The sequence below is a fragment of the Neolamprologus brichardi genome, chromosome 19 (assembly GCF_056152115.1).
Source record: "Neolamprologus brichardi isolate AB-2024 chromosome 19, ASM5615211v1, whole genome shotgun sequence".
Lineage (NCBI taxonomy): Eukaryota > Metazoa > Chordata > Actinopteri > Cichliformes > Cichlidae > Neolamprologus > Neolamprologus brichardi.
Genome location: NC_142122.1, coordinates 12,253,634 through 12,280,434, shown reverse-complemented (window position 1 = coordinate 12,280,434; position 26,801 = coordinate 12,253,634). Strand labels below are relative to the sequence as shown.

Sequence of the window (26,801 nt, the reverse complement as noted above, 5' to 3'; positions counted from 1 at the left end):
ACAGAGTGGCAACAAGACAACCCCTAATATGAAATATTTTGCAGGTGGTGACCACAGACTATTGCACTCTCCTTATCCTTCCTATCAACGCTCTTAGTGGTAGCATGAGACGGTACTTGGATTCATGCGGCACAGGTAGTCCAGCTCCTCCAGGATGGCATGTCTGCATGCCCTGTCAAAAGAAGGTTTTCCATGTGTCTCTGCAAAGTTTCAAGAGTGTGGAAGAGACATCGGGAGACTGGCCTTTACATGAGGAGAGCTGGTATCTGGTCCTGTATGTGACGAGGAACAGGTGAAGCACTGCCGAAGTCCTACAAAATGACCTATAGGTGTTCCTTTGGTTTTTTTATATTCTGAGAGGTATGTTGGGAGGAACCCGTTTCTAGTACCTAACGCATTTAATAATAACCAGTTTCTGTCAGTCTCAAAGAATGTCAGATGCTTACATCACTGTTTCCAAAGCACTGCAACCCTGAATGCTAAAACAATATACAGAGCTTCATCAGCACTGAGAGATGTGCAGTACCCTACTCGTCTTGACAGCCACTGGATGGCAGCACCACTCACACCCAGACATAAACAAGCAGAAAGCGGAAGTGGAATGACAGAGGCTGTGCTTTAACCAGGCTGACATGTTACCCGCAGTAGTGTCGCCTCCCGGGTAAAGCTGGAATAATGGAAGAGGAGGAGCAGCTGCGCTCTTTGATGTTTCTCGTGACTTACATGCTGCTGAAGCGCATGAGAGACATAAACGACGCAAACATTCAGAGACGCAACGAGATCCAAAGACGCATCAGACACCGCCAGTACTTCTTCCAGAGACAGAGGAGGATGCTCATGGTTAGTCCACCTCTATAGGGGCTTAAAATAATAACACGTCAACATGTCAAGTGCTCTTAACTAATATAGTGTATTATCTGTCTGCAAAACGTCAAAGCTTTTAATAAAGTCAATATCTTGTACACGACCAACACTTCAAATCTCTTAAATCTCACATTTACAGTCATATAAAAGCACTAAAACCAGAGACTGTGGGCCTACCTGCATTTAAACTTGAAAATAGTCAGATCAGCCACAGTCAAGCTGCTAAAAGCTATAAATTAGGTCTGTTATATGCAGGTTTTTGTTAAATAGGGTGTTACATTTTCTGAAATGTTCACAATTCATTAAAAAAAAAAAAGACAGATATGCAGATACCAGCTGTTGGATTTTCCCCCTGTAAACTTTTGTTTTTATGGTATATTTGGGAAATTTCTATATCTACTTATACAGTTACATTTTACAAATCACAGCAACCTTGATGATATTATGTTGGGATAATGAAAAAGATAGTCATCAAATAAACAACATTACACAGCAAACAAGTACAAGTATGGAAGATTGTTACTGATACAAGAAGGTTTTTTGTGTTATTTTTAGGTTTTTTTGCCATCTCTAACTCAGAATTTCTGGTTAGTATAATATTACAGAGTAAATAGATCATTTTGATGAAAGAGCTTGTGCATATTGGTGGATTAACCCTTGCAGGAAATTATATATATATATATATATATATATATATATATATATATATATATATATATATATATATATATATATGTCTATGTTTTTGGTATTTACCAGTACTGTTAATGTAGCATAGCTGTGGCATAAACTTACATTGGGTGGTGCTCTAATAAATATGTTATGTAATAATAATGTAATAAGCTTTATAATGTATATTTCTAAAAAAAAATATGCTTCACCATTTGCATTTGTATATCAAATGAGCAACAATTTAAATTTGACAACTATCAAAAAATCTGTAAACTTCATCACTAGGACCAACTTCATATCTCTCCAGTTATTACATGATTTACTGGAAAATAATATTTTGTTACATGGGTAAACTCAGTTTAACCATTTGATTGTGCCAAAACCATATTAAATGTTGACATGTTATTACATGAGTCCAAGAATACAATATCCTAAAATTTTCTGCTATATCAACGGCAGCATGTTTAAAACAAGGGGTTTGCCAAAAAGGTGCTGACTTAATAGATCACTAAAATTACCTTTGTGGTAAATATGAATTCAAAAAATTATCTGATTGAATAACTACTGCGGGGATCAAAAAAGCAAACATTATGTTAAAAAATGTGACAGATTCTGGATATTTCAGAGGGAAGTAATTTAATTTTTTTTTTATCTTTGTCTCTGTAGATGATGATAGCGGGAGGTGTCCGCTCCAATGCCCGCATCCGCACTCGTCCCTGGACCACCACTCCAAGCACAGACTGGTGGGAGCGGGTTGTCATGACAGAATTCCAGCCCTCTGATTGGCTGGATAAGTTTCGCATGAACCGGGAGACGTTCTTCTACCTCTGCGACAAGCTGAGGCCCCGCCTGGCTCGACGCGACACCAGTTTCCGCCTGGCACTGCCGGTGGAGAAGCGCGTAGCTGTAGCTTTGTGGCGCCTGGCATCCAACATCGAGTACCGCACCATCAGCGCCTTGTTCGGTGTGGGGAAGTCGACCGTGTGCAGGTGCGTTAGAGACATGTGTCACGCCATCGTGGCGCTCCTCAGCTCCATCTACCTCCGATCGCCAGGTGAGCAGGAGCTGGAGGATTCAGCTCAGCTGTTCCTGTCTCACTGGGGTTTCCCTCACTGCGTCGCTGCTATAGCAACACTCCACACAGCTATTATCACCCCATCAAACAACGCATCTGACTACGCCAACCCTGCCGGCTGGCTCTCAGTCATGTCGCAGGTGACGAAAGCGCCCATTTATGTCACTGCAATTACAAGCTTGCGGATTATCCAATCAGAGTCCGACCATTTGCCTCTGTGTGCCTTCACTGTTTTAGGTGGCTGTTAGTGGTCGGGGGCACTTCTGGGATGTATGTGCCAGTTTCCCAGGCGGGACAGATCCAGCTGAGATCTTACAGAACTCTTCGCTATGGGCAACAGCCGCCGAGGGTGGACTCTCACCTGCCCCACCACCTACCTTCATGGGAAAATCACTCAGGTAGAGTTAACAGAAGAAATTCAGTCACATTTTTCAGGCATTCAAGTTGTTTTTTTCCTCGTGTATGTCAGGTTTTCACATGGCCTTTGTGTAACAAGCAAATGTAGACACTGTGATGTCATTCTTTAGTTGGTGAAATGTTGCTATGAAGGCTCAAACTGAGCATTTTTATTGTTGCCACATTGATGTTTTGAACCCAAGGACACTGTAATCCTCTTTTCTGACTCTTATATTTACTGAGGTCACAGGGCAAAGGAAACCTAAGCTTGTTTTCCTATAAACTTCTGTACAACTGCACGTCTTTTTAATGTTGCCAACTGCTGGCCAATAAAGATAATACAAATTTGCAAACTGTGAAATGTAGTAGTGTTGAGTGTTTTTGTGTATTTCAGGTGTTCCAGGCATTAAATAAATGACACTCATTTATCACATCCAGGTATGTGTTGCTGGGTGAGGCCTGTTACCCGCTCCAGAGCTGGCTGATGAAGGCCTATCCTGAGGAACAGGGCAGGACGGCGAGTCACGCGGCACTGACGGAGCAGCAGCAGCTGTTTAATGGACGGCTTGCCCGAGCGCTGCACGTGTCTCAGGAGGCGCTGCTGAGGCTGAGGGCACGCTGGCAGTGCCTCAGCAAGAGGAACGACTGCGGACTGGACGTGGTGCCCACCATGATCCTGGCTTGCTGCATTCTGCACAACATGTGCGAGTCTCACGGGGACGCATTTAAAGCGGAGTGGCAGGTGGAGGTGGCCGAGGCAGAGAGTCCCCAACCCAGCCACAAACAGCTTCTCTCTACAAGCATGAACCAAAGTAATAATGAGGAAGTCAGGCAGCTCTTCTGTGACTATTTTGAAGAGCAAAATAAGCTAAATAATTGAACACTTTTTTCCATGTGCAATTATACCTTTTGTTACATTACCAGCATGACTGGATTACTGAAATAAGAATCTCAATCTGTTGCTTTTTTTATATTTACCTAACTTTACTTAAATTTATGTCATTACAATTTTTATTGGGCTCTTGAATTTTCTTCAAACTGTTCTTCAAAGAGAACAGTACAGATAACAGAACAGAATTAAACTGAAAAACAGTGAAGTATCTTATAACATGTCAGTTTTCCCTGAGCTCTTCTTGTGAGCCCACCCACACTAGAGACCATGCTTTTCCAAGAGTCTTTATCAATGTTCAGCTTTAAATCCGTCTGCCAGATTAGCCTTAAAATGTCACATTTCCCATACTGTGTGTTGGCAACAATCTTATAAAAGGCAGAGGCAAAGCAAGCATTTCTAAACATTACACTTATTTATGATGCACTTTGGTGAATTGGGTTCCTTTTATTATTATTTTTTTATGGTAACAAGAAACTCCTGTATATGTTTTGCTCAAATGCACTATTCATACAATAATTCAAACTACTACAAAGGCAATAGATTAAACCCTTGTGAGTAATAAAATTAGAGTAGCAGAAATAAAGAAATACAAGAAAGAAATGAATTTATCTTTTCATAATATCATGTTGTCTTCTTTAAAATATGTTGATGTAAATAAAATGGTTTAACAAGTATAAGAGACACGTGTCAGCATAGTCAAAAAGAAAAGGTGGATTTATAACTTATGTTAATTGTTGTATTTGACATGCAATTTGGTTGTCAAGAAGTTGTGACGAGAGACAAGTGACAGTTTTTGAAGGTTTCCCTGGAGATATTTTGTATTTTAATTAATATTTTGGAACCCCTCTTCTACACCTGCCTCGGGACATGTTTAATTTACACAACAAATGCGTGTTCTAGTATTTTGTACAGGGGTTACTTTGAAATTCATGGGTGGGACAGAAATTGTCCTGCAATTGCAGAATGGCCCATTTATGAATGCCAAGTGTCCTCATTTGCTTCATGGACTCAGTGAATGAATGAACACAGTTTTAACAGGCGACACTTGCAATTCTATTATAAGGCCACTAGATGCCGTTGTTATTCCAGCACACTTAACGCTCGCTTCCAATACCCTGCAGGTTATTGATGGAAGGATAAGGAGTGCTTACATATTTAAGCGTTCCTATATATTCTAACATATTATTAAGCTGGAGATAGCATATATGCAACAGGTGCTCTGACTTGGACAACAATAAAAAAAAAAAAACAGCTTTTATCTGGTCATGCTTTTTAGGTTTAGCCTGCATATATCATGGATCTAACTTGAGCCCACCCAGAGACCCGCCTCGTTCATTCAATTGGTCTGCCACGAACCTGTTTGGTGAAATCCGCCGTTTGTCAGTCAACACTACTGTATCCTCCTCCTCGCTTGGCATCATCCTGTTGTGTGCCCACCTAGTTCCAGCGACGAACGACCCGAAAGCTTTCTGCTTGAAGTGAATATATTTCTAGCAAAAGCCGCCGGCTCGGCACGCGTTTTTCAGATTTGTTTTCGGCCGTTGTCGTAGCCTTTTATTTTATCGTCAAAATGAGCCAAGATGTAATAGGCTGCTGTGTAATTATTGCTAGCTAGGCAGTCAAATTCCTTCAACCAGCAGCCTGCTGCTTCAATCACTGCGGGTTGACACATTTTAGCCGAGGCGCTGTTTAGTGAGCTAGCGGGCTAGCAGGGCAGCCTCCGTAGCCGTTACGTCTAATTTAGCCAGCGTTAGCTGATGTAGTTACTCGGAAAATAGGCGCGGTGCTGCGGTGTGGATAGTGCAATATAGATTACCACTCTAATATTAGCCTACTGACAAGGGGTCTTTACTTTTACAGCCTAAACGGGCTTATCTAGCGTTGGGGAGAGTGCACAGATATCAGCTGTTACGGGTTCGGATGTGGCGACTCTGCGGTCTTAAACCACTTTTAGCGGATTGAGAAGATTAAATTAAAGAAGGTAAAATTGGATCTCCCAGTGACACACGAGGGGTTAATGATATAAACGGGTATTAAGTGGCTAATCTGTGGCAGCTGGAGTCATTTTAATATTAGCTGTATTAAGAGGCGTGCAGGCTGAGAGCATCTCGGGGAGGCCCCACCGTCTCCTGGCTCCCTCCTCCCTGTCCGAATCTCCCGTGATTTGCTGAGATCGCCCGGTTGAAGTCGCAGTTGCTCTCGGCCGGGGGGACAACTTGACAGCGAGGCCCCTTGGCTAGTCTCCCCCCACCCCCTCCCCCAGTCCTATCCATCCATCCACTCGTCCAGTCCGGCACTACTACTACTACCACCACCACCACCTCCTCGCTAGAGACAGAAGCGAGGAAACCGGGGTTCGGGAGAAGCTGAAACCGTGGGCAAGTGTTCGTTAGGTCCCGCCTGAACCGGGCTGCCAAAAACCAGTGGGGATGACTCTGGAGTCCATGATGGCTTGCTGCCTGAGCGAAGAGGCGAAGGAGTCGAAACGAATCAATGCAGAAATTGACAAACAACTCCGCCGAGACAAGCGAGACTCCAGGAGAGAGCTGAAATTACTGCTGCTCGGTATGTAGCATGCTAAATCCCAAACGCCCTTTTTAATAGCCATGTTTGTGTCGTTTATGTGGACAGCCAACCTCCTTGGGCCTTCTTGGCGATGCTAGCAGATACGCTGCTAGTTAAGGTTGCTAGCTGGAAGCCTGGTGTGATTATGAGTAAACGTTATGGCATGGTTTTCCGAAATGCGGAGCTTGTTTTTGCAACTTGCGTTGGATTTGGCTATCTGGCGTGTGCAGGTGCGAATCTGCATGGCATGCCTAACCAGCGGATCCGTCTCTTTATTCGTGTGTGTGTGTGAGTGGATTTTGCATTGGCGTGCAGACAACAGGCTCATTTGGCATCGAAGTTGCGAAGATGTCACCGTTTGCAGGCGACCACATGTTAAGTTATGACGGTCTGATTCATCTCCCAGCTGCAAAACGCTACTGTCGTTTGTCAGCAGGCGCTGGTTAACTGTGAAGATGGCCACTTGATTTAATCGGGGGGAGGAGGGGGGCTTTGAGTTGATTTCAATAGGTTGCATAACATTTGTACAACTGGAAGACCTTTCAGATCCCTCAGCTAGACCTTGTATGGTGCCCACTCATTCATTGTTACATTTCTGTTATTATTTAATGAGTAACTAGTGTCACAAATCTACACTTGCAGAGGACAAGGACACTGAGGGGCTGGCCCCCTCATCCTGGAGTCTAGCTGAGTAGGTTAGCTATTTTTATAGCAAGTGTGTGGGCAGGTGGGAGCTGCTGTTGGATAAGTTGCTCTGTACTGCATTGATTCATAGTTCTGTGGACACAAAAGGGAACAGTGGACTGTGCTTTCTCGAATGTACTCGCTTACCTACCATATTATAACAGACTAACTTCTTGTCCATTATGTGACCCACCCCCTTCCCTCCATGGCTACTTGAACTAATGCTTGGTGTAAGAGCTTGGGGAGGGGGGTGATAAAAGAATCTCCCTTTTTAGGACAATTGGAATTATCTAGGTTGCATCCTTAGTTTCAAAACGTTTGCTCCCATTTCACGCTCACTAAAAGCAGCCCTGGTTATTTGACATGTGTGTCTCCTTTTTATTTCCCTGGTGAGTACCTCAACTAGGTAAAGTAGGCCATTGATGGGACATAGTTGGCCGTGTGTTGTACATCTTCGTCTCTGCTGCACGCTCTTCTACCTGGCTGCCAAGGTGAGCAGGTGAGAAGGGGCGTTTGCTACTCATGCCTGGTAATGAGCTGGATTAATGGAGCTGATTCCAACGGCAGTCTTTTAAACAAACTTTTATGGGTGCATCAGTCTGAAGGACTGAAAGCAAGCGCAAATGGAAACCAGTCACGCTGTAAGTGGACTGTCCTGTACAAGCTAAAGCTGTCAGTGGACGGCTGGATAAGGACGTGTAAGGCAGGATTAGTCCTGGTTTTAATAGGCTTGGTTAAACACATCTGCTGCTCAGACTTTTTAAGGTGTCACTGACTCCTATTATCCCCTGGCATAATTCTCAAGCCCACAACACTCCGTGCGATCTCGGCCTCTCCACACCTCAGTAGAGGATGGAGACGGTCTCCGTTTTTGAACATTTAACCATCGCCTTTCAAAATGGCTGCATTTCTTTATTTAAATTTTTTTTTTATAAGGCTCCTTACAGTCTGCACTCATTTACCAGCTTGTAGATACTGATCGCAGGAACCTGCTGTGGCAAAGCCCAGCCCTGACCTTTGGGAACAGTCTGGGGAATTTTTGCCAAGAAACTGCACAGGAGAGGTGGAATGATATTGAGCACCATCTCACATGATTGAGAAGTTTTTTTTCCTTTTTTTTTTTTTTCGTAATTGGCTACCCTGGATTTAAGCACGTACGGGATGTGTTCAACATGTCAGTTGATCTTCTACCCCACGGCTCAGTGTGCACAGCTTTAGCTTTAATATATAATGTGCAACTGCAGACTCCTGCAGCGTTACACATGAAATTAGTAGATATGCTTTATTAGGTAAAATATCACACAACCTTTTTGCTGATTTGAGCTTTAACATAATAGAGCAGCAGATTTCCTTGTGTATTTAAAAAATGAAGTGATTTTTGGCCCTCCATTGACGAAAATATCAGGTCTGCAAGTTAAATGTAACTTTTGTGTGTGTAAACGGGGTCTAATTTACCCAGGCTTACTATGCATTTTGTTTATCAAATGTCCAGTACAGTCAGGAAGATGCTTGAGACTTCTGTAAAACAAAGTAGCAGACTCTTTACCAGAAAAAAATGTGGATGAATTGTGCTTGCGTGCAAGAAAACTCCAGCTTACTGACAATGAAATGCAGCCTGACATAAGAAACGGCAAATACTTGGCAAATTACCGTCCTAAAGCCCAATCTTAAAATTGATTTTTGCCTGCCCAGAAGTCTAAGATGATTCCGTTACCAGTAAGGTCTTCCTTCCATCCTTCCATCAGTCCATTTTCTCCCACTTATCCAATTCAGAATCGCAGTTGGGCTGGAGCCTATCCCAGCTGTCATAGCGTGAGAGGCAGGTCACCACTCTGTCACAGGGCGAGGGATGAACGATTGCTCACATTCACACCTACAGCTAATTTAGTCTAATAATAACTGGCTAATCACCAATTAACCTAGCCCCGTGCATGTCTGTGGAGTAACCAGGGAGAACATGCAAGAAGAACTCCAGCCTGGAATTGAACTCGGGACCTTTTTGCTGCGAGGCAACTGTGCTAACCACTGTAGCAGTTTCTCATGTTTGTTGTAGATCTGGAACCACATAATGCAGATTGGTAAAGTCTTGTAATTGTTCTAACTCTAGATTGATGTTACTGTAACTGCATATTGCATTCCTGTAACAGCGTAGATTTTCCTCTCACTAATGACGGTCCACCCTCCTTCTGTGCTACTCGCTTACTGGCAGGATTTGCTACATGGCCAGGGTGTATGTGCCAGAACAGTTATGTGGTTTGGTTACATCTTATACCAGACCCAAGCACAAAGTTTCCGGTCTAAGAATACAAGGAGGGTAAATGTTAAATGTTATCATTGTTAAACTGCTAACTCGTAGAATAACCGCCCTGCCAGGGCTGCAACAGTACCGCAGTGTGGCTGCCTGTTGCTGAGTGCCATATCAGGCCATACTGACAGCTTCCTGCTCCACAGACCAATGGTTTGCCTCTACTTGGTCAAAACAAAGTGAACTAAGAGCTGTGGCTTTTGCTGCATCGGGTAAATGAACTGCTGGAGCAAGCAAACGGTCAGTAAAGTGAGCTGTTAGGTTAAACATTTTATGGTTTCCTAAAGTGCTTTTCCAGGATTTTTTTCAGAGTTCAAACTCCTAGACAGGCTGTCAGTTGGCATTTGTGTATGTGCCTGATTAGTGAAAAACATCCTTAAAAAGAAATCAAGTCTGGCTGAGGCTAAAGTTAACTCTGACACCAAAAAGTTGTGGCCCTCTCTACGGCATATCATTCCAGGCATTGTTTAAGTTGTTTGCCAAGTACTCAGTGATTTCATTGTTCTTTCCTGTGTCAGCAGTACATCTTGTTATACCAGGTTAAGGCATCCTTTTTAGATGAGCAGTGTGATTGAACCAGGAAGGGGATCAAGGGTTAGGCTCACATTTATTGCTGACCTTACTTCTCCTGCCAAGCCATCTTATTTTGATCATATATGGCAATAGGGATTCCTAGATGGATGTGTGTGTGTGTGCGCACACAGTTTTTCGGGGGGGCTTTAATGCCAGTGAATGTGAAGTTCTGCAGCTTTTCGTCAAATCCCCTTTATCATGGTCAGATCTAACGCTTTTTAAATATGAAGGTCGACGTAAGACGTGCTCTGCGTATCTGAGAGTTTCGAAAAATCTGTTTACCATATTTAGGCGATTAATTTTCCAGAGAGATGTAAGATAAACGAATATGCACGATTAAAAACCCTTAAAATGTGACAATTGGTAATCTGTTCTCTCTGACAGTTCTTCATTTTATCTCATCGCCTGCAAGACTGACGCATCTACTTGCAAGAAAAAAGATCGAAAGCAAAAGCAGTTCTCACTAAACATCTTTAAGGCCTCGTACATTCTGTGGGGAGACCCCAAACTGTACTTGACAAAACATTTTATACATTATACATATTTTTTTTGTGAATGTGTAAAGAAGACAGATATGAGGATAAAGAGAAATCCACCCAGACTTCATTCCATTCATCATTTTTTTTCTGTCTTGTTTATGTGATGTCTTTTAGAAAAGGTTCACAGCCAGGTCCCAGAAAACTGCAGTGGGATGAGTTGATGAGGCAGTATATGTCAGGCTACATATTGCGTTTTGTATAATTTTGCACCTTTCGGTCTCCTGCCTGGTTAGGATGCCCAGTTTAAATCTTTTACTGAGATGTACGCATGCACAAATTCACCATCATCGAACTTGGATAGTGTCTCCTTTCATCGTTTTCTCAGCCAGCCTTGCACACGTTCCTTGTCTCGCTCTATGACACCGTGTCTTTTACACATTTTGCTCTCTAGCACGCAGATGAAAGTATACACACACACACACAAGCATTCTTAAAAGAGGGTCATGGCAGGTTCTCTAGAGATTTGAGGCTAGATGGAGGCTGTCCCACATACTGCTTGCTTCCCCCCCACAGTCCCCAGACAGGACGGGTACGTAGCCTGCCTTTCTGTTCTCTGCCAGCATCTTCAGTCCTCTCTGTGGTGACAGAGTGGCATGTTCATTCCTGTTTACTCCCACCAGCTGCCGCGTACAGTAAAGCCCACACTTCTCCCTCATCGCACCGTTTCAACTTCTGTCACTTCAATTTTCTGTTTCGAGTTGGATTTGGAAGGCTGTGCCACGCTTACGCTCTGCATAAAGTGGATTTGTTAAATAATTGCAGCAAATAGCCGTGGCGTACGTTTACTGCCCATGTGTGGACATAGTGATGTTCTCTCTCTGTCTGTGATGAGATTCCCTAAAATAAGAACCACAGCTTAAGAAGCGATATCAATATCAAGGATTTGGCTGGTTTTAGTTGGAGCAGCTGAGCACACTGTGTGTTGTAGATTTAAAAAAAGAAAAAAAATACTGCTGCAAAGTATTGAATCTTTTGTCGAGCGAGGTTTCTTTTATTCTTTCTTTTTCCTCCCATTTTTGTTGCTCACCCACTCCCACTCTGCCACTCGACACTCATTGCATACACACTGGTAAACAGACAAGGCCATCCTAAGGTGGTGAGATGAAGACGCGTGAGACTGTGTGTATTATGTGCAGCGCTTGCTATAGCATGCATGTTCGATTTACAGCTCCGACACCCACGTACGCGGAGCACTCAGCAGATGCAGAGGCATCGGCTCAAAGCCGTAGAGTTATACCGAGATTCTGACGAGAGGGAGCACAATGAACACAGAGCAAGCGGCCATATATCTGACAGGGAGAAATGGCCCTCCTTGCTGTGTCCTTTTTTTGAAGTGTTTGCAGGGAAAGGGGATAAAAATGGGACATCACAGTGGAGGTAACATCCATGCCTTGAGGTTGACCACAGGATCTGTGTGTTTGTGTGTGTGTGTCCACAGTTGGTTAGGCAGGTGGTGTGTGTGTTGCATAGCTGCAGGCTGCCTTGGCTCAGTCCCTTTCCTTTGTACGCCTGAAAGAGGCCAATTTCCAAGATGAATATGTGAAAGCTTAAGACCCTCGCTACATTTTTGCTTAGCCTTCTCATTTTTTAAAAATTTTCCCAGGTGCTGACAAAAACTTATAATGCCTACACGATGCCAGTTTTGTCAGTATTTTCACCTTGGCTGTGTTTATGCAGACGGTTTCTCCGTGCTGAGATTTGATTGCCACGTGCTGACTGAAAGGACCGTTCATAAACCCAGATAAACCAGTGCCGTTCATAGCAGTGGACAGTTATATTTCGTCGTGTGTGTTTTTGCATGCAAATTTACAGCAATGCTGATGACTTCCTGTTCATCGAAAGCAGCGACTCGTTTTGCATGGGGAGGTCAGGTTTAGCAGAAATGGGCACACTTGTGAACAAGGCCCTGTGGCGGCTGCGTTTGAAGCAGGATGGGAGATTTATAAGATGAGCAGACTGTGTAAACAAAGCAATGCCTTCGTGTAGGTGTGCGCGCACACGCTTATAACCTAATAGACAGCGTAGCAGCCGGGGCTCAACCAAAACTGCTGCACCAAGACAGCAGTGTGTCAAGTCTATCAGGGGTTGTGTCACAAGCTGACATCAGTTGCGTTATGTAAAGGCTTATGAAAGCTATCCTGGCAATGGAATATACAGGTGTAGTGCTTGCTGCCTTTTTAGTTGATGGGGAGCTGTACTGCTTGCGTACTGTTATCATTTCAGCGCCTCTTTGTAATTTGGGTGTTCAGAGCAAGTTTTTGTTGTGTGCTTATTGTCATCGGGTTACCCTCGAGTGAGACTTTGGTTTTTTGGAACAAAGCTCATCGGTTCTGCGATGTGAGTAGTGTTGGTGTGTGTGTGGGCTGTGTAGTGTACCTTGCACTGTTGCGCTGGGACACAATCTCCACTCTTTCTTTTTCGCTCTTTCTCACAGTACCTAGAAGAGAGCTCAGTGTGTGTGCGCACGTGTGTGTGCGCGCGAGCTATTAAAAGGTGACCTCCTTTTTCTAGGTCATTACCAAAAAAGAATGGATGGATTCTAGTTATGAATATCCAAAATTCTTGACAGAGAGGGATGAGAATGGCGAGGCATATTTCTTGCCTCAGGGAGGTTATGAGGGGAGCGAGGGGTGGGGGCGTATTAGTGGGGAAGAGTTGGTGAGGGCATGGAAATGGCTGTGGCTGGCACTAGTACAATTTTTGGGGAGGAAAAAGCGAGGACAGAGGCTTGTAGTGTGTTGTCTGGGGAAAAGAGGGACATGATAGTTAAGGGAACACAGCGGAGGGAGATCTTGTGATGGGGTCACGAGAAATAAATCAGACATTAGGCTGGAGAGTGATCTTCTTGCTCCTTCGGTGAGCCGGTCTGCAGTCATTGCCACTGCAGCCCTGTTGCAAAGAATACGCTCTCTGTGTTTGACTTCTTTTGTTCAGCGTGTAGCCTTCACTGCAGTGCATTGATTCATCCAGGAGAAATGAAGATGGTGCTTTTTTTGCTTTTTAAAAAAAAACAACACTGAACTATAAAGCCTGTCTAGTCTGTTATCCTAAATTGGGCATTTTGTTGGATGGAGGAGAGCCATTTTCCCCTTATGGATAAAGACTTTAGAAATATATTTTTGAGATTAAGCTGTTTCTTCTCCATTGACAGGAAAGTGCCGATCTCTCCCATTCCTTTCACTGTCCTAAGGTGTCAGAACCCCCTGACCTCAGACCATACCCCCTCTCCCGCCCATCCCAAATGTTCTGCTTAACCGAGGCCCTTCTTCTCTGCGGTGAACCAAAATATGAAGAGCACAGAGCGAGCCTGAGGGGCTCGCAGTTATATTTACTGTCTGCTACGAAAGAGAGGAGAGAGAAGGGGCGGATGGGAGGGGTTTAAAAAAGAAGAGGAAAAAAAAAACACAGCAACGAAAAAAGAGGGAGACAGAGGAGGGGTTGCTATGGTAACGGAAATATGGCTGCTCTTCAAAAACCTTGAATGTAGGTGGTGGTGAGATGAGTGTAGCCTATGTGTGTATTTTATTTTTTTTTCCCACCTCGTCTTTCCCTCTCAGTTCTGCAGATATCATTGATGTGCTGGATCCTGTTTGATATCACTGAGAACTCAAATGCCATCAGCCTTTGTTTTTAATATTTATTTATTTTCATGGCCTGAGGGTAAGGTTTTTAAGCAGTATGCAGACCTTAGAGGGCTATTGTGAAATGTAGGTTAGGCCTAACAGACCACCAATCAAGTGTTTTTGTTTTTTTTGGGGGGGGGGGTTTGTTTGTTTTTTGGGGGTTTTTTTCGGTATATAGAAAGGCTTAAAGTGTTGTTTTTGTTGTCTTTAACTGAAGGAAGAGTATGCGACTCTGACGGTGAAAATAGGGATGTTTTGGTATCAAAATGTACATTTTATCTTGGTTGTTATGATGTTTGAAATATTGTAATAGTTTTACTTCCAAATATGGAATCAGGAGGGCAGGAAAGAATCACTGAGTGAGTTTCGCCCTTTGCCAAAAGTTGACAGCAGGGGTCGTTGTCAGAGGCAGTTCACTGTTAGATGCTGGATATAGTAGGGCAAGCTGTCTTAATCGTCTTCATTAAATTAGCTCATATTTCCCTCACTTATCCCTCCCCCTTTTTTTTCCTAGAAATATTTTTTTAATTGTTTACTTGGCAAACTGTAGTGCAACTTCCTGACACTAGACAAAGAAGCTTTGAAATATGTGCACCCCTAATGAGTTTAGTTAATCAGTTTGGAATGTCAGTCAAGGGATTTTATAACAAGTTGACTAAGGACTTGTATGAGCATCCCGTATTAATATAATTTTGAGAAAAACATAGACAATTATCCTATTAATTACATCAAATGTCGAGTAACTAAATAGAAAAACGGACTGCAGCATGTCTGAGTTCATGTTACAGGTTCGGCTCTGGGTCTTGGCAGAAATGAGGGGTCTGATTTTTCAATATGAAAATGGGACAGTTCAGTGGCATCGAATAGGACTGGGTAGTGATATGGATTAACACCTCAGTGACAACAGATGCAATTTTATTCACAATATATTTCCTTTTCTTGTTGTTTTTTTACTATTAAAATTTTTGCAGCTTTCTGTGTGTAGCTCATTGCTGTGGTGGTGACACATGAAGAGGGAACCATAACATCTTGTCTTGTGGATTTGGTTTTTGTGGAGCCTTTTTTTTTTTTTTTTTTTTCCCCCCTGTCCCTGTTAATTCTCATTTCTTGTCTGCCACGTTTATATGAATGTAGACTAAGTAGTAGTGTATACTGTGATGAGTAATTTATAAGCTTTCGTACCCAGCAGCGAGCTCTAATGTGTCCTGGGTCTACCCCCGGGCCATTTCCTGATAGGACCTTACCTCACCTAAGGAAGTGCACATCAGGCATCCCCTTACCTGGCTCATGTCAATGTGGAGGATTAGCAGCTTTAATCTCGGCTCCTCCCGAACAATCAACCTCCTCAACATGTCTCAAAGGGAGAGCAGAGATACTCTTTCTGCCACTCGTATCTGCGAGCTGATAGTAATTGGTGAGGGTGGGAACATGGGTTGATCTGTAAATTGGCAACTTCATGTCCATGCTCAGCTCTTTCTTCACCACAGTAGATCGGCTCCACGTGCATATCATTGCTGATACTATAGCAATACATCAGTTAGTGTCCCGCTCCACAGTCCTCACTCTTACACACGAGCCTAAGTTACTTTAATTCTTCCACTTGGGTAAGAAATTCATCTCGAGTTTAGATTGGGTGGTCCACCCTTTTTCCAGCTGAGAAGCATGGCGTCAGCGGTAGAAGTACCAATGTGAACCAGACTCTTAGGACAGATGAACATGGAGGAATTGGTTGGTAACAACAAGCAAGTACCCATACTCCCACAGGACACCTTAAGGGACACATTTGAATGTTTTCTCAAAGTCCACAGAAGCCTTATCAACTTCCACTGCACAAATTTATTGGCGGAGCATTGGCATCGGCTCATTATCCTTAACTGCCATCGGCTATCTTCAAATAAATAGTTGACCTGTCAGTTCTGGATATCTTATGTTCAGGTGTGATCGAATTTGTGTTCAGTCAGAGGTAGAGAACTAAAAGGAAAGCTAAGATTTTTGTTTCCTTGGCACATGTGGGACTTTCTCTTACTGTGCTCTTTACCAGTTTGGTGTTGCCATTTTTGGACTATACTAGAGTAGCTTTGCATGATCTAAAGTTCAAACTAATCCCAATTCGTCTTTTACTTTGTCTTGATCGAGCTAATCGGTCTGCTTACTGTTGCAGTTTTGCTTTGATTGGGGACCCTCACGATAGGTTTGAACAGCAGGTGTTACCCACACTGTAACTATGATCCTTTGTCTTTGTGCTCAGGTACAGGAGAAAGTGGCAAGAGCACCTTCATCAAGCAGATGAGGATCATCCATGGAGCTGGATACTCTGATGAAGATAAAAGAGGCTTCATTCGACTTGTTTACCAAAACATCTTCACCTCCATGCAGTCCATGATCCGCGCCACTGAGACCCTCAAGATCCCCTACAAATATGAAGACAACCGGGTAAGGGCTATTGTGGTTTTCTCTTGTTAACTTTTATTATTTTAAAAGAGCTTCCATGCCTCTGTGCAATGAGGATTTTGTAAGATTCTGTAAGAAATCGACTAGTGCAGATTTATTTATATTGCTTTCTTTTATAGGGATGGGTCAGGAATGAAACTTATTAGTTCGTCAAAAGTGAAACTGAAGCAGTGTAGCCCTTTTCTTTTCTTTTCTTTTTTTTTTTTTTTTTTTTTTTTTTTTTGACGACATCCTCAGTGCAGATGCCATTTTCTTTCTCAGAGTTTGACCAACTGTTTGTTTTAAAATCTTTCCAAGAAAGAACTTCTGGCACGCAAGAAGTGATGCATTTAGTTTGTCTAGCAGAAACATTATCTTTGGAAAAAGTAGAATAGGTGGGTGGTTGGGATCGGATGTTTGGTCTAAACAGACAGTGGAAAAAATCTGCTATTTGCAGAAATATCAAAAGCCTACAGCTGAAAACTGAAATGACTGGATAATTCTTGTAGTTTTTAAAAAACATAGATATATATTTCTGTTTGCTGTGTTGTGGCCATGCATGTCAGATCTTTTGTTACTTACCTCACCTTTTGTCTTCCCAGGCTAATGCTATGCTTGTGAAGGAGGTGGACATTGAGAAGATCAATAGTTTTGAGCAACCATACATCACAGCTATTAAAACCCTGTGGGCTGATCCAGGAATCCAGGAGGCCTACGACCGTCGCAGAGAATACCAGCTCTCTGACTCCACAAAATAGTACGTCTTTTCACCTCGCTTTGCAGACGATGGTCATGGTATCTATGTAATGTTTAAGAATGTTATTTATGAGCTGCGTGTAATTTTTGTCTGTAATGCTGGTTTGGGAACATTTGTCACCTATTTAACCATTTTATTTTTGGCTTTGTGTAAGACCCATCTTGTTTGGTATTTGTTTTAAATTACTATAATTTAAGTGTAGTCAATGACTGATGTATGTTTGTTTTGTTTTTGTTTTTTTTAAATGAAAAATAAAAATCTGTTCCCAAACCTGCATTAAAAATGTTGTGTTGGTCTCATCTCATGAGAAAATGAAATGAGACCAACCAAGAAACGAGAAATATGATGCGGGTGTGCCTGTGCTTAATTAATGTGAGACTGAGCAGCTGCAATATAAAGAACCGTTTCACCAAATTCAAGGTCATTTTGTCTCTCTGCGAAGCTAGGTTCAGCCTGACGTAAGTTTAAAAATATATATTTCATGATTTTGGGGGGGAACTGACACTTTGTGTGTAGCGGGGACACAGTTGTCTTCAGAGGTCAAGATGCAAATTTTCAGAGTAATTAAGGTGTGGTTGGTGTCAGGTTCTGTGTGGGTTTCGGTGTATATGCTGGGCAGAGCAGCACATTAGCCTTTTGTCCACTGGAAAATTTGGCTGACAAATGACAAAAATCTCCTGTTTATTTGACAATCTCTCATGAAAATGGCACTATTTAGCTTTTAATTGATATTAGTGTAATTAGTTGTACGAGGAAAAAAAAGACTTGTTATTGGAGAGACTGATTTCACTGTCTCATCCAACTGAATAAGAATAAATGGATACACTGAAACCACTATGGTGTCCCTCATTTTACCCTGAGCTTGAGCTTCATGCGGTCATCAGTGAAAACACACTAAAGTAAGTCTTACAGTAGCTTCCAATTTCTGTGCCCAGATTGGCTAGAAACAGCTATTTGTCTTTAGAGAAAAGATGCACTGCTAGTAATTGTTTTTAAAAAAATAACTTGGTAAGGTGTCCACCCTTTGTGTCACAATACATGACTCCAGGGTGCAAAGCCGAAGGCCATCGCTCACTCTTTAGTGCCCCCTGGTTGTGCTTGCTCTGTACTGCAGGTCAAGTTTGTGTGCATGCAGATGTGTTTGCAGTTTGACATCAAATGTGTAAGATTTGTATTTGTTTGAGCATGCGTATGACAGAATGAAATGCAAGTAAATCATTGAATAATGTCTTCAGTTCAGTGTTATCCACACTGTTCGTGTATATCTCCAGTTACCTTAGTGATATAGACCGTGTGACTGCGGAGGGTTATGTTCCCACCCAGCAAGATGTACTGAGGGTCCGTGTTCCCACCACGGGTATAATAGAGTACCCGTTTGACCTGGAGAACGTCATCTTCAGGTACCCCCTCAAGGCACCAGGACTGCAGCGTCGCCATGACTAGAGGACACAAACCACTGATGACTGTCAGTGTAAAAGAAGTAGCTCTGAATCATTTATTTCCAAAAAAAAAGATTAAAGCTGGGACAAAGGATACTAGCATGAGTAGATTGCTTTGTCCTATGAGGCTATCAGTGGTTTGTGTGTAGCATCGTCTTCTAGTTCTGGCCCCAAGGGGAAAAGGAGAACCTAAGGCCAGACATGTTGCACTGAAGGGAGCAGCAACAAAGTACAGATAAAGAAGGATTAGGCAGAGATGTCAAAGATTCTCCAGGAATTTGTCATGAAATATTAGACAATTGGATGCACATTGAAAGGTAGAAGAATTTAACCTTTAAAGAAACAAAGAGGAATATGTTTCCTGTTGTCCTTGATGTCAGACTTGTCCGATCCTTGTTTATCTGATACAGGTGCTGCTGTTTCCGCTGCTAAAGTCACTGCTGCTGTCACTGACGCCACCTACACTGTCTGCACCACCATATTCCACAAATGTCTTGACCTCAGTGTCCATGGTCAGTTAAAGATAAACGGCTAATGTCAAAGCTCTGGGAATAGTGTTGGTGGAGCAGTGGCACTAACACCTTTTTGTTTCTGTGATGCGGCCTTTTCTGTGAGTCTTCTTCAACAGGACTGATCCACACTTTCCTGGAATGGCTGTGGTGTTGCGGTAATTGCCTGCCACGCTTTATATAACTGTTTTCCTGTCTCTCCCCTCCCTCCCTCTTTTTTTTCTTTTTTTTTTTTTTTTCTTTTTGTATTCCTTTTTCCTGACCGGCTCGTTTGTAGTTATCTTTCGGATCTGGATCGTATTTCAGATTCCAACTATCTTCCCACACAGCAGGATGTACTCAGGGTGCGCATCCCCACTACAGGAATCATAGAGTACCCCTTCGACTTGCAAAGCATCATTTTCAGGTAGAAAGACGGCTGTTTTGGCTGCGTCCATTCATGTTTTGTCGTGACGTCATTAACTCATTTGATGTTTTATTTTTTATTTTTCTTCTCCCCCAAGTCCCAAAATAAACCATCTATTTTTCCTCACAATGACTGAAAATAACTCAATACTTTTGATTTATCCATGCGGGTTCTTTGTCTGTATCCCATCCCATACTCTCTTCAATCATTAAAAAGTAGTTGTCATCTTTTTACAGTCTCCCATAGTTACGTACCTACCTGGCGCTATGAACAACAGTCACATGCACACAAATCACAGTCCCCTAATGAACACAAAGTCCTACATTTTGGTGCCCGGTCTCTGTAAATGGGTCACCTCCTCTATTCCTCTTCCTCTCCGGCTGGCAGAAGAAACGAGGTCGTCCTCTCCGCGGTGGAGGAATGTTATTTTGGGCAGCAGGTCCTGCAGGGCCTATATTGGCCCTGGGTCTCTGTGGACCACTGTGGACTGGGCCACCACCAGGGGGCACCAGTGAGCTGTGACTTTAAGCTTATTTGTACGACTGCTCTGAAGGCAAGTACCTGTGCATCCAGAGGTGCTTGAAAATACTCTGATATAAAATGGAGATGCCATTTATCTCCTGTTTGTTTCATCAGGCAAATGTTCTTGACTTCAAAGATTTAATTCAATCAATTGTCACAAAGGGGCTTAATGAAACTGGGACCTACAGTCCCAGATGAGTGAAGGCTGACCTTGTCAAGGAGAAGCTCAAGAAACCTGAAACCACATGAGGACTCAGAGTATCTCTTAGGTTTAATCTTGACTCTAAATGCTATGCCTATGACTGGCTTCAGACTTTTTTTTTTCATTTTTTTTTTTTTTTTAAATTTTGGCTTACCTACTGCCAGCACATGTGTTGAAATCAAACTGAAATGCAAATTTTTTTATTTTGTGATTTGCCTTCCATATCTTTGCTTCCAACACGCTCTCGGCTCCGCCTCCTGTCCTTTGTCACGTCCCCCTCCCCAGCTTTTGTTTTATCCTTTGTCTTATGTCTCTCTGGTGTCCTTTTTGTCTTTAACTGTGCTTCAAAGCATTTACAATTGTTATGTTCTACTCTATCGCACACACTGGGGAAGGGTGAGAAAGCTTTGTAGTAGTGAAAAATGTGTTATGAGCTTCTATTTTCAACATGACACACAAACAGAAGTACAGACTAATCTGTTATCAGCTAAAACAGTTAACTGTTGCTAGGGCCATAAAGAGTTTCAGGTGAATATGCCACAATACGCTACTAACTATATGAGACTACTGAACACAGTTAAAATTCACCTATGCACCCACCTGTGCATATTAGTGGTCTATAATACTGTTATATACTGGGTGGGGTTAGCAATACTGAGGAGGCAACAATTTCTTGTATGGATATAACTGAAATGACTGTTTTTGTAGTTTCTGTGGTTCATGTTTGTAATTTAGGCATTTAGCAAACAGTGAAAGTAACACAACTTCCTAAGTTCCTTCCTGTTTCTATGTCTGTCTTAAATGGAAAGCTTGCCTGGTGGCGTGCATGACTCGCACACAACAAAAACACGTGCACGCTCCACATGTGTGTCTGTGTGTGGGTTTTTTTGTTTTGTTTGTTTGTTTTGTTTTGTTTTTTCCTGTATAGAGAGATCTGTACACTGATACACTTGAAAGTATTTCAAAGAAGATGTTGAATCCATCAGGGTTCTTGTTTCAGCAACTTTAAAATGAAGTTAATAGGACTAGATTTTTTAACAAATGGTCAGGACCCAGAATAAATGTTGGGCCTATTTCTGATGTCTCTTAAATGACAGTGAAAATATGCTTTGATGGGTCCCTGGATGAAAGGCTGAATCTTTTATGTAGGTCATATGCAGAAAATGTTTAAGGGGGATGTACTCCAGTGAGAGTTCTTCTGTTACACAAAATGGAATGAAACAAAAGTGTATCTTATTGAAAAGGCCAGGTTATTAAGTTGTGTATTAGTAATTCATAGAATATGCAAGATTTACACTTGTATGAGTTCAATAAATGCGTCTTGATGGATTCAAAATCTTTGCAGAATCTGTAAGAATAAGCTTCTCAAGCCTTGCTAGAGCGCGAGGACTCTTGAGAGCTTAAACTTTTGTTTAACACTAAGCACTCTTTTAGTTCCATTAATCACTTACCATAAACTAGGCCACCCAAACTTGCATGCTAATTTATTTTTCCCCCCTTCTTTTTTTCACTTTTTATCCTCCTTCGCCTTCATCCTGCCATCAGGATGGTAGATGTAGGGGGCCAGAGGTCAGAGAGGAGGAAGTGGATTCACTGCTTTGAGAATGTCACTTCCATTATGTTTCTTGTGGCGCTGAGTGAGTATGATCAGGTCCTGGTGGAGTCAGACAATGAGGTAAGTGCGACAAATGGTTTGTATTTAGAGTATTTTGGATATTTTAGTCTGAAGATGACTTCAATATCGACGCCAAATTAACATTCTGTTTCTGCTCCACACTGTTCTCATCAGAACCGCATGGAAGAGAGTAAGGCTCTGTTCAGGACTATCATTACCTACCCCTGGTTTCAAAACTCCTCTGTCATCCTCTTCCTTAATAAGAAAGACCTGCTAGAGGAGAAGATCACCTACTCGCACTTGGTGGACTACTTTCCCGAGTTTGATGGTGAGATCATCTACGTGTTTGTGTTGAGTGATTAACATGTACGTTTGGTTTCTGCTAGAAATCAGACTTGTCACAATATCATCGCTTTCGATTGATATTCAGATGAGGGATTTAAAGATGTGCACTGTGTTGGTTATTCTGTCAGCAACATATGTGCCAGTGTGGTGTTAGTAAAACTGGGTTTGACTCAACTGAGCTAATCCACAAATCAGTTCGAAGCAACGTTTCCTTAGTGGGGACCGAAGTTGTCAAGGTGACTTGAAGTACAATGCACACTCGCACATCCTCACCCATTTCTGCATTTTAGGTCCCCAGAGAGATGCACAGGCGGCGCGGGAGTTCATCCTCAAGATGTTTGTGGACTTAAACCCAGACAGCGACAAGATCATCTATTCTCACTTCACTTGTGCCACGGACACTGAGAACATCCGCTTTGTGTTTGCAGCTGTCAAAGACACCATCCTACAGCTCAATCTCAAAGAGTACAACCTGGTGTGAGGGCTCAAATGCGACGCACATCTCCTCCCCCACTGCACAAATGCACACCTCTTTAGGAATGTGCCGTCAGCTCCACATGCATTACACAGCACATCACTCCAGCTCACATACACAAACACACACAGCCGCAGATGTGCACGCATGCACGCACACAATCCCTCCCCCAACAGAACCGTTTTTTTTTTTTTTTTCTTCTTCTTCTTTCTCCCAGTACAGTGAACCCACAGATCCTCCCACCTGCAGACGTTGCCCCTCTTCTTTCACCAAAGCCTCTTCCTCCTCCTCTCGGCAGCTTGCTGTGTTAGTCTTCAGTCCTCCCAAAGCTGCTCTGTGTGTGTGGGTGTGGATTTGGCCCCGGCTGCTGGCTCTGGCACACAAACCGTTCACACGAGCTATACAGTGACTGGAGGGGATTTTGGTGTGTGTGTGTGTGTGTGTGTGTGTTTGTGTATTGGGGGCATCATTGATTAGAGAGGATCTGTGTTTCGGTGAATAGCGGCATCATACCCCCTGGCCCCTCGGAGTTTACCTTCAGCGGTGCGAGAGCAGATCCTCCGTCGTCTCCTTTCCACGCTCCTGCCAGTGTGGAATTAACAGAGTTCCATATTTTCTGACACCATCCGAGGACCTGAGAGATACTTCAGAGCGACTCGGTGGGGACGGGACTGAGGATTCTGTCTCCATCTTGCGTCTATGAATGTACCCACCAGTGTGAGCATCGCAATCACAAAAAATAGAAAAAAAATATATTATGAAGTAAATGCATATGTAAACACTTAAAGGGGGGAGGGGGTCAGGGAGCAGGAGATGGCTAATCAAAATCTGTTAATTGCTGAGATTTTTAAAAAAACACTTTTTAATGTATTTAACAAGTATGATTAAATGGAGTGGTTGTAAGAAAATTTTGCAAGGCGACAAAAAAAATTTTAAAGAAGCAACCAGAAATTTACTTGACAATAGGTATCGTTTTAAGATCTTCTTTTTCTTTTTTATGTTTAAGTTGATCACATGCTTCCCTCCTCCAGATGTTATCTATATGGATTCACAGGAACAATCTTCCAAAGTATCATCAGTGAATCTGGCTCCACTGGTACACACCCAATGCCCCATTATGAAACACTAAGTAGTGGGTGAGAGGACAGCTGCTTTCAATGAGGCTCTGCTCTGATTGGTGGAAGCGGATGCGGAGGGGAGCTGATGTCATCAGTGTTCAGAGCACATCTGCAGCTGCTGCGAGTAGCTTAATTCCACAAAAACAAAAAAAGCTGCAGTGCCCGCACTCTAAGGCACGAGTAGAATCCATGCGGTAACATCTGATGACGTCACTCAGCCGTCCAATCAGACACACTTCCTATAACGGGAGGTGCTTCTGTTTACTTTCCTTAATTTGTTTTGTTTTGTTTTTTTTTAACTGTATAGTCACTTTGTTTATAAAAAGAAAAAAAAAGATTGCTTAATGTTGAGTGATTTAGAGGAAGGGGTGGTTATGAACCTTTCACAGAAAACACTCTAAAGTCTGCAAATGTTTGTGTATATCTGTTTGTAAATACATATACACAAAACACTCCTGTACAGAAACGCTCTGTGGTACACCATCTTTGGCCAAAAAAAAAACAAACGTACAAAAAAAAGTATTAGCATACATATTTTTCTTTTGTGTTTTTCCTATGAATTTATGGTAGTATTGATACTGTGATTATGGATTTTTGTTCACTTGATTAATAGGACTACACGCAGCTGATTGGTGTTTAGGAAACAAGCGGCAAGGGAGCAAGAAAGGGGGATTTACTCCCAACCAGCCTCAGAACACCTCACTACTGCATTAGCTCTGTCTCCAGAGTTATTCTAACTAGGGCTGGTTTAAAAAAGAATATTCACAGTATGGGGACAAGATAATTTTAAAAGTAATTAAAGATTTTTTTTTTTTATTTATATAATTTATGGACCAGGTTTGAAGGTGTTGATAATTTGACTGCTTTCGATTTTGTTGAGTTTAAAGGCTCCTTTTTGGGTTTAGTTTTGTTTTTCCTCTCCTGGCGGAGCCTAACTTGAGTCTGAACTGCTGTAAAAATGAATGTCTGGTATAGTAAGGATCTTATTTCTGCTTTCTCTTTCTTATTGAGACATTTCCAGTTGTACTTGCGATGACATCTCCATTCATGATGAAACTGTTTTTCTTTAGGAGCCCTCACATTTTAATTTTTTTTTTAATTCATATTTTTCTCTGTTTATAGATGCAGTGCTGTAATGAATACCTAAGAAAATGTACAGTATGAACATAGTTGGATTTTTTTTTTTTTTTTTGAGGGGGGGGGGGGGGGGGTCTGGCTCTTGAGTAGTGCCAGTGAAGTATGGATATACCTCCTTTTTTTTCCCTTCCAGTGTCTTTGACTTTTTCTACAGGTGACTTACCCTTCATCCTCATTAAGGGCTATCACAGTGCATAAGGCATCAGACAGTGGGGAGTGGAGTACAGGACCACAGTGAACCAAGTCATCCAATACTAATGTGTTTATAAATGGCGATTACTTGCAGTATGTGCTTTAAGAAGTATAGGCAGGGTGTTTGTGTGTGTAGAGAGTTTACCACCACTAAGCAGTTTTCTTAATGCATTTAAGTATCGGGCCCTACGGCCAACCTGATCTTCACTACGTTTTGTTTGCATTGGTATCGCAGAGTTACCTGTGACGCCCTGTGCAGTATAGAAACACTTATCAGTAAAGACACTACTACCAGGACAAGTATTGTGTGTTTTCCAGAGTATTTGAGCTATTGAGCTATAGATGATAGCCAGGAATTTCTTTTAGTGTGTGTGTGTGTGTGTGCATATTGTCCACATTTAGATGCTGATTTTCTAGGCAGCCATTACTGTCAGCTGAAGCTAGTAGAGGGGTCTGATTTGCTCTGAATTCGGCCTTTCTTTGCGTAGAAGTTGTTGCCGTGTGATAGCTACCTCTTAAATCATGGACTTGGGCACATAAACTTGGGCAACTTTTCCGCATTGTCAGACTCGGCTGCGTTATCACGTAATTACATAGACAACACTAAATATTCCCTGAGAAGTGGGACCTTTTTTTTTAAAGCCCCTTAACATTTAAGTTTCTTGAAATCCTCATCCACTATCCAAGAGCAGAGGTGTGTAGAAATTTACAGTTTCTCTGAAGTGACTTGTTTGTTTTCTTTTCTTTCTTTCTTTCTTTTTTTCTTTTAAATGAGCGGAAACCAAAGGCTACACAAGTCAGTAGTTCAACTTAAAATGTAGGTATGCTTCAAAAGTGCTAAGTGGTGAAATAATGTCTGAACATTAATGTATACATATATATTTAAAGAAAAAAGAAAACACCAGTGTGGTTCTTAATGGCCATTTCTGTCTGCTGAAAATGACCCTGCTTTTGTGGTGACAGCCAACTATTTGGTCTGCTGTCTTAAGGAGGAAATGAAGTGGGATGACTAAATCTGTATAAATCCCCAAGTATTTATCAGTAGTTGTGTTATTATTTACTGTGTGTGGAGTGCAGCTCACTTTATTGGTGACGAAACATTTCAAACTTGACTCTTCAACTCTGGCACATGGCGAAGGGCCGCGTGGCTGTCGGTGTGGGTTTGTTAGCTTGTTAGCAGGCCAGCGTTGCACAGCATGTTATTTTTGTGACACATTTTTGTCTCAACATATGAGCGGGAAAGGGGGAAGGCAGTTGTTATGATAAATAATTATCCTGTCTTTAGCATTAACTTGTTAAAACAAAAAAAGACTGTGTTTTCACTACAACACTTATTTATTGCCTTTCATTGCCTTGACTAACAAGAGATGGTAAACCTGGCCCTGTGCGGTTTTCCTTTTGCCACGTTTGGGCGATCAGGGTCGTGTGGCGCCCCCTTCCCATCGGCTCGTTGTTGGACTAAGGGG

The 26,801-nt window shown here is 42.3% G+C and overlaps 2 protein-coding genes across 4 annotated transcripts; both read left to right on the top strand.

The window, feature by feature from the left end:
• Positions 1-609: 609 nt before the first annotated feature.
• On the top strand, positions 610-5,140 carry LOC102797468 (uncharacterized). The gene is made up of 4 exons (XM_006798368.3): positions 610-840; positions 2,203-2,751; positions 2,849-3,009; positions 3,446-5,140. The coding sequence occupies exons 1-4, from the start codon at positions 676-678 to the stop codon at positions 3,885-3,887; spliced, it is 1,317 nt and encodes a 438-aa protein (XP_006798431.1). The 5' UTR covers positions 610-675; the 3' UTR covers positions 3,888-5,140.
• Positions 5,141-5,250: 110 nt separating this feature from the next.
• On the top strand, positions 5,251-25,202 carry gna11b (guanine nucleotide binding protein (G protein), alpha 11b (Gq class)). 3 transcript variants are annotated; one of them, XM_087832681.1, is made up of 8 exons: positions 5,251-6,464; positions 16,437-16,621; positions 17,221-17,375; positions 18,647-18,775; positions 19,601-19,729; positions 21,999-22,128; positions 22,243-22,396; positions 22,704-25,202. In XM_087832681.1, the coding sequence occupies exons 1-8, from the start codon at positions 6,329-6,331 to the stop codon at positions 22,892-22,894; spliced, it is 1,209 nt and encodes a 402-aa protein (XP_087688807.1). In that variant the 5' UTR covers positions 5,251-6,328; the 3' UTR covers positions 22,895-25,202. The 3 variants fall into 3 exon arrangements, with proteins under 3 accessions (XP_087688807.1, XP_006798429.1, XP_006798430.1); XM_006798366.3 differs by lacking the exon at positions 18,647-18,775; XM_006798367.3 differs by lacking the exon at positions 19,601-19,729.
• The last annotated feature ends 1,599 nt before the right edge of the window (positions 25,203-26,801 follow it).